At 33.4% G+C, this 8,248-nt stretch overlaps 1 protein-coding gene across 5 annotated transcripts in view; it reads left to right on the forward strand.

The window, feature by feature from the left end:
* ANKRD12 (ankyrin repeat domain 12) overlaps positions 1–8,248 on the forward strand; it is a 105,649-nt gene that overhangs the window by 38,675 nt on the left and 58,726 nt on the right. For 4 of the 5 annotated variants that reach the window (XM_005866892.2, XM_014540256.1, XM_014540255.1 and 1 more), the window contains one exon: positions 4,504–4,572. The exons of the other annotated variant lie outside the window; for it this stretch is intronic. In XM_005866892.2, coding sequence (XP_005866954.1) covers positions 4,504–4,572 — 69 coding nt within the window. The remainder of the gene's footprint in view (positions 1–4,503; positions 4,573–8,248) is intronic. 5 annotated transcript variants of the gene reach the window in all.

An 8,248-nucleotide genomic window follows, 5' to 3' on the forward strand; every position in this document is an offset into this window, starting at 1 on the left:
CAGCACTGACCCGAGGGCAGCTCCTGCATTGAGCATCTGCCCCCTGATGGTCAGTGTGTGTCATAGTGTCCAGTCATTCCCAGTCATTCTGCTGTTAGGGTCAATTTGCATATTACCCTTTTATTATTTAGGATAGTGCATGTATATGATATTTTCCAAATCTTACATAAATTTCTTTCTGTCTCTTTCTCTGTCTCCTACTTCCTTTGACTTTACTTATATTTAAAGGGATACTCAAATGTTAACATTTTATATCCAGGATTTGGGGTGATTTGTTACTTTCTTTGTATATTTTTTATGGCTTGAATTTTTAAAATAATGAACATATTTGAATGAAACAGTCATTACTGTTTTTTAAAAAGATATTCATATTGTCCAAGGAAGGCTCAATGGTCCCAAAATCAGCAATAATGCCATCAGCGGAATGAGTCATTCTCAGTCTTCATTTGGAGATACCCTAGTATGAACTGCTATGCCTATGCCATAGCAGTTCAGTAATGCCATCAGGGACTGGGCTGTTTTTATCTTTCTGTTCTACCACCGTTAGCTCATATATGGGCTTTGTCTTTAGCATTTTGCCTTATGGTCACAAGAAATTGCCTGCTTCTTCCTGGGCAGAAAATAGGGAGGAATGACCAAGGGCAAAGGAATCTTTCTACCAGTGAGACTTTGCCTTTTTTACTGATGAAACAACTTCCCTAGGAACTTCTGCCTGCATCTCATTGCTTAGGCTACCCTAGTTGCTGGGGAGTCTGGAAAAGTCTAATACTTCTAGCTGGGCAGATTGTCACACTAATCAAAATTGGAGTATTTCTGGTAAGAAGGAGAAAATGAATATTGGATAGGTGCCTTACAACACTGCCACTGTATAGTATAAACTTTTTAGCACAGTAATAAGTAACTGATGTTTCTTCCTAAGCAAGTTTTATTCCTACACAATCAGTCATAAAATCATAGTTATTTTCTTTCCTAGTCTAATGGCATCCAAGGGAAAGCCATAATCCCTTGACATCAAGTACTGAACAGCTATCTTCAGTCTACACATGAGAGAATCTCTTCTTGACCTCCAAACTAAATTTTCAATTATTTTATTATGAGTAATGCCATAAAAAGCATTTTTCACATTGTATTTTTATTATACCGTGAATTCTTTCTTTTTTTTTAATCCTCACCCAAGGATATGTATGTGTTTTTTAAATTTTTATTTTAGAGATAGAGGGAAGGAGAGAGAGAAACATCAGTTGGCTGCCTCCCACATGTACCCCCATGAGGGATCAAACCCAAAACCTACGTACTGATGATATATGCCCTGACAGGAATCAAACCCACAACCTTTTTGGTATACGGATGATGTTCCAAACAATTGAGCCACCCGACCAGGGCTATTTTCTTTCTTTTCATTCCTAGAAGATGGGTTACAGGCTTAAAGGATTAACCATTTCTGTGATGTTTCTCCAAAATAATTATATTTAGTTACTAAGCCTCCAACAGTATATGAATATTCTTTAATCTCAAATAACATTGGGACACATGTTTTTCTTTAGGTTTGATAGATCTATGTTCTATAGAGGTAAATGAGTAGTAATTCAGCATTTTAGTTTATATGCTTATATAAGTGGAAAGTTATAAAATTCTTCACTTTTAAAATATTTGTTTCCTCTTATGGTGACAGTTGTAGAGCATGTTCAAGTGTTTTGCACTAAATCTTCTCTGCCAACTACCCTTAGAAGCTCTACTTTCCTTAAGCTTTAGATGCCATTAAAGGATTTACTTTATTTAATATGACTTAAGCAAATTTGGAAAGTGGAGTTTTTTAACCATTTGTACGCCATAAGCGTCTATAGATGCAATCAGCGGACCTTTTTAAATTCAGTTCAAAATATCATGGCAGTTAACTGGTTAAAATAAGAAAACAAAGCCTGCCCTGGCCAGTGTTGCTCAGTTGTTAGAGCGTCAGCCCATGCACGGAAGGGTTGCTGGTTCATTCTCAGTCCAGGCACCTTCCTGGGTTGCAGGTTTGATCCCTCGCCTTATTGGGTGTGTGTGGGAGGCAGCCAATTGATGTCTGTCACACTGATGTTTCTCCCTCTCTCCCTCCCTCATGTTCACGCTCTAAAAATCAATGGCAAAATATCCTCAGGTGAGGATTTAAAAAAAAAAAAAAAAAGAAGCAGGAAGAAAGAAAGCAAGGCCCTGGCCAGATAGCTGTTGGTTGGAGCATTGTCCTGATACACCAACGTTGCTAGTTCAGTTTCTGGTCAGGGCACTGAATGCATAAATAAGTAGAACAACAAATTGAAGTTTGTCTCCCTCCCTCTCTTCCTCTTCCCCCTTTCTCTCTCTTAACAACAAAAAACCAAAAACAAAACAATAACCACAAAAAACAATAAAAATGTTTTTAAAAAAACAATTTTTCTGCTAACTGTTAAAATAGCAAATAAAATCAATGCTTATCACCTTTTGAAGATTTTCATGGAGATTATTTACTACAAACTTACTCTCATCCCTTTATTATAAAATTTTCAAACATACAGTGCAAACCTTTTAAATCATTCTTGGTATTTTTTTCTTATTCTCCTACAACCCAAAACAGCATATTAACTTTAAAGACAGCTTTTAAAATATAAGTATTGCTTGTCTTGCCTTTCTATGCATAACATATTAGGGAGAGATAGTAGCTCTGCTTAACACTTACGAGTTTTACAAAAACCTCAGTAAGTAGCAATAGTCTCATTACCGTCTAGATCAGTGGTTCTCAACCTTCCTAATGCTGCGACCCTTTAATACAGTTCCTCATGTTGTAGTGACCCCCAACCATAAAATTATTTTCATTGCTACTTCATAACTGTAATTTTGCTACTGTTATGAATCGTAATGTAAATATCCGATATGTAGGATGTATTTTCATTGTTACAAATTGAACATAATTAAAGCATAGTGATTAATCACAAAAACAATATGTAATTATATATGTGTTTTCCGATGGTCTTAGGCGACCCCTGTGAAAGGGTCGTTAGACCCCCAAAGGGGTCGCGACCCACAGGTTGAGAACCACTGGTCTAGATGCAGTATATCATAGAAAGAAGTGGCTTGATTGAAGGAATAGGATATGGTAGCATATAATTTTCCATTCCTCAATTAAATCTTCGTAGAATACACATTCAGATGCCCCAAATATGAACATACTTTTTTGAGTAAAATCCAAGGGGTGTGTGGAGTTCAGATGTGTTGATTACTTCCAAAGGAAGATCTGGATAAACTGTTAACACTACTACATTAAATTAATGAATGTAATTGAAAGTTAAGTTTATCCACTATGCTTTTATCTATCACAATAATATGATCTGCTTTTGATAATCCCTTTAATTCTATTTGTTGGCACAGCTTATTGTTTGTCACTTTTTCTTTGCTATGTAATATGTGGAGACCATTTTGAATTTTTGCTTGTCCTTAAATGAAATTTTAAATATTCTTCATGGAATTCTTCTAGTTGTTAATTTAATGTGTTCTGTTTTGAAATATAAGTGTCCATCAAAAGGCTTGTCATTCAATCCATTTACCCACTTGCTTTAGAATTGGTCTAAATGTTTTTTTATTAGATTTCACTTTCAGTTGAGTGAGCCTTCTCATTACTAAACTTTTAGACTTATCTTTAAATTTTTCAAATGCTGTATTTTGGGGTTGCTTGGCCTCTAAATGGTTTTTTAAATACTTTTGTTTTCTTATACCTGACTGAGCTCATAATGATGTCTATAATAATGATACTGGAAAGAAAAGTATGTCTCAATAAGTTGAGAATATGAATATCAGAATAATATTATTGTAGGTTAAAATGGCATATCTGCTCTAGCCATATTACCAAAAGTCAATTCTCCATATTGTATATGTCTTGAATTGTTAGGCAGAATTCCATATTCTTAGCTGATAAACATATTTTGATTGAGCTACTCTTTCCAAGAGATCTTTAGTAGTGGTTAGTGTAGTATTGCAAACCATTAGAAATGTGTATAATTTATAGAAAGTTCTGTGGTCTAGAATGATACTGTACTCCAAAGTATTCCATTGTTTTCTGAATATGTTTGCCCTTTTAAAACAAAAATGCTGATTAAAGTCCGTTATTCAAGTTTTCTAAAGACAAATTCTAAACAGAAAAACAGTGATAGAGTACTCTGCATCTTTTATCATTATTCACAAATTTAAAAATGTATATAACTTTAAAGGCCATGATATGTTTTAATAAACAGCATCAGTAATATCTACTGAAAACTGCATGGTTGATTTTCCTAACTTTAATATTCTAATTGAAGAAACTGAAATCTTAGGTATGGGCCAAACCTGTGTTTTACTTATGTGTACTTTTGGCTTTACCTAAAAATAAACTTTTGGAAAAACAATGCATTATCATTGACTAACTAGTGGTCTTTTGAAAAATGTTGGCTTGTTGAATTCTGCATTTCCCTTCGTGTGCTTTTTTCTTTTCTCCTGTCTCTTCTCATTCTGTAGATTCAGATCCAGGACATACAAGTGAAAATTGGGGGGAGAGACTTATATCTTCTTACAGGACATATTCAGGTAATTAGATTATCAGGGGCTCCTTTTTAGCCAGTGGTTTCTGTCACATTTAAAATTAAGTATCATACTATAAATAATTTCTTTTCAAACCAGTATATAGATATCTTCGGTTGAATAAGTGAACTACATCATGACACCAGATTTCCCAGCTTTTGTTTGAGATATCAGTACATCACATCCAACAAATGCTATGTATGAACATTATAAGCAGGATTACTGTTTAACTGCCACTCAGGTGTTGTGCAGTACAGCATGGGGCATCATTCATGTAGAAAATAATGTGAAAGTCAACCCCTTGTAACAGCCCCCCTATGGAAAGATACCCAAGGTGTTTAGTCTCTTTTGTTGTATACCCTTCATAAGGTATACCAAGTTTTTTTTTTGATAGACAATGTCATGTGACCCTTCAGTTATGCAGCATTTTTTAAAAAACATGTTTTAGAAAATTTTCAAGTTGAACTCTTGAATCTATAGACTTTGCTGCCTATGTTGAAATTAAAAATGAGTTAAAACACCAGATTTCCTGGAAAAATGTCATTACTATTAGCTGTGTTGGAACCTCTCTATTTGGTTATGACACCAGGTATTATGCTTCATAATTGCTCCAGATAGAAGAATACAAGAGAATATATAAATAATATTATTTTAAAATAAATGTATATTTTAGAATGTGACAACACACTTAGTCTTTTTTTAATGGGCTTGCATTCTTATGTTTGAATGTTTTTTAATATAAAATGTTACTTAGTCGCTAGGTCTCTAAGTGTCTACTTTTCAGCATATGACATTTAGCTATAAAATATGAAATAAACCTTATGTTTCTGATATACTGTATTTAATATGTAGGGGTGGTATAGAACCAACTAATTATTTTTAAAATTATTCTGAAAACTGTTAATTGAGCTGATAAGTCAGTTTTATTTGATTATCCAAATTTGGGGGTGAGGTCATGTTTATAATCGGCATTAAATTTAAAAGACCTCTACACTTACTGTGGAGTTAGGTGTACTTTTCTAAAATGAGACTCCTAAGTGCCAGGGTGCATCTGAAAGAGCTGTATGTGATGAAGCCATTCATGATTTGAGTATCTTTGATGGAAATCCAAATATATAGGCACCCAGCTGTTAGAGATTTGGATAGATAGGTTAGAACCAAAGAGTAATGGCAACATTTTTTTCCTCAGCCTTTAAATATACACATTCCAGACATGATTCATGTAGTTATGTTCATCTGTATTTGAATTGTTGTCTTACACAGTGGTTGCTTAGTGGAAAAATGCCATATTCTCTAGGTTTTGAGACACTGGTAAATTTATCAACCAATTTCCAAAGAAAAACACATTTTTTTACATATCCTCACCAGAGGATATGTGTTAAGAGAGTGAGGAAGGAGGAGGAGAAAGAAAGAGAAACATTGATGTGAGAGAAAAACATCAATCAGTTGCCTCCTGTATGCACCCCCACCAATAATCAAACCTGCAACCTTTTTGGTGTATGGATGACACTTCACCTAACTAAGCCACCCAGCCAGGGCCCAAGGAAAACAATTTTGTCTCTTTTCCTTAAATACTCTACTTAATTTGGATGTGACAGTGTTGAGCTTTCTATTTATTCTGACAAGACCTGGAAAAAAAAAGCATTTTTGAGATTATAAGACTGAAACATCTCCATATTTCTAAAGATCCTCTCTGAACATTGAAATAAAGAGTGTTAGATTGCTGAAAAGTCCATTTTTCTGTTTTTCTTAAGTCATAAGTGAATCACTTGAATTAAAATATATAAATATAAGGTGGCTGACTGCAATTTCAAGTCTATAGTAGACTGTACCTTAAATGAGTACATGTGTCAGTATTCCTGTGTTTAAATTTTTAAAATGCTGACTGGCTGTTCAGACATATAAACACATACTTCAGTTACTGAAACTTGAGAAGACAGGTCAAAGGAAACAGGTTCTTCACAAGATAGATCCAAAATAGCCAAAGTTTTGTTCAATGCTTTAAACTTGAAAAAGCATACTTAGAGACATGTTAATGTAACACTTTTATAATTTTGAAGAATGGTATATAGTTATCTTTAACCTAACTGTTTACACCTGCTACTGTTTACTTACCTCCTTCTTCTAGCTCATTTAAACATGAAATATCAGACAAATGACTAGAGACTCTCAAAGGAAAAAACAGAATTCAGATCGGATGCTAGTATCTAATTTGAATATTTGCTTGAATATTTGGAGTATATCCAGTTTGTGTATTCTTTTTCAAAATGTAATGATTATATTTTTGATCATTTGGCAGCATGGAATTCTAATAATGAATTTGTAAATGTCTCACGTTTTCTCTAAACGGAGTGCATATCACTTAAGAGCATTTTATTCATTTATTTTTAAGAGCATTTTCTTTTTAAAACATTGTATTAAAATGCAATAAAAAACAAAAATAATCAATTGTTTTGCAAATGAGAAAATAAAAGTTTCCCCCAAAGTTTTAGAAATTATTTTTAAGGCCAGATATTATGTATTCTTTATTTTGTTTCCTCCAATTACTAGCTTTAACTTAATTCCCTTAATATATCTTTTCTACTTTCTATAAAATTTTCACATTGTAAAATATTTTTAGGTGAAAACAAAATATTTTAAGAATAAAATACTTTACAGTATGAAAATTTTATAGAAAGTAGAAAAGATATATTAAGGGAAATAATACAAGAGAACCAAAATGAACAGAACATTAATAGGAGAAAGTATATCTTTCGGAAAAATATAGGCTTCTCTAAAAGACCTGTTTAGTACTTTATAAGATATTTAGTAAGTTAGATGAAACCTTGCTGAAACTGGATTTATACTAAATTGGATCATTAATGATAATGAAATGAGGAAAATTAAGATAATATATTAAGAACTCAATAAAGACTGACTTAAATCTTTAAAAAAATTTAAATATATGTGTGTGTTTTTTATTGATTTTAGAGGAAGGGAGAGGGAGAGAGAGATAGAAACATCAATGATGAGAGACAGTCATCGATCAGTTGCCTCCCACACCAACAGGGCTTAAGCCCGCAACCTGGGCCTGTGCCTTGACCAGGAATCAAACCATGACCTACTGGTTCATAAGTTGATGCTTACCCACTGAACCACACCAGCCGGGCATGAAATGTTTTATTATAGAAAATCAAATATCAACAAAAGGGCCAACTTAGGAACTATTGAATTTTGAGTGATTTGTGGGCAGAGGAGTTTAAATATTAGGAACTCGAATTGTTCTAGATCATTACAATGCCAATATATTTTAATTAACTGGTACACTGCAAGAAGTATTACTTTAAGTTCTATGCTATTAATAATAATGTTTAATATCAAGCTTTTATTGGTTTCTTGAAACTTGCTAGATTAATAAATGCTATCTCCTAGAGTAGTTTAGCTGCTGGACACAATACTTATGAATAAGCCTTTTCTTCCACTCATTTTTGCTGCTTTTAAGTTTGTTTTTAAATTTTACTTATTAATTTATTTTTGTAGCCCCTCTGCAAGACCCTCAAATCTGGATCAGTAAATCCCAGATATTTGTTTAGGGTTTCCCAAGAAATACTAGTAGATGCCTCAATAGTTAATAGGCTGACCATCAGCATTAATTCTTTTTAAAATACATATGTGTGTGTGTGTGTGTGTGTGTGTGTGTGTG

The sequence above is a fragment of the Myotis brandtii genome, unplaced genomic scaffold (assembly GCF_000412655.1).
Source record: "Myotis brandtii unplaced genomic scaffold, ASM41265v1 scaffold240, whole genome shotgun sequence".
Taxonomy (NCBI): domain Eukaryota; kingdom Metazoa; phylum Chordata; class Mammalia; order Chiroptera; family Vespertilionidae; genus Myotis; species Myotis brandtii.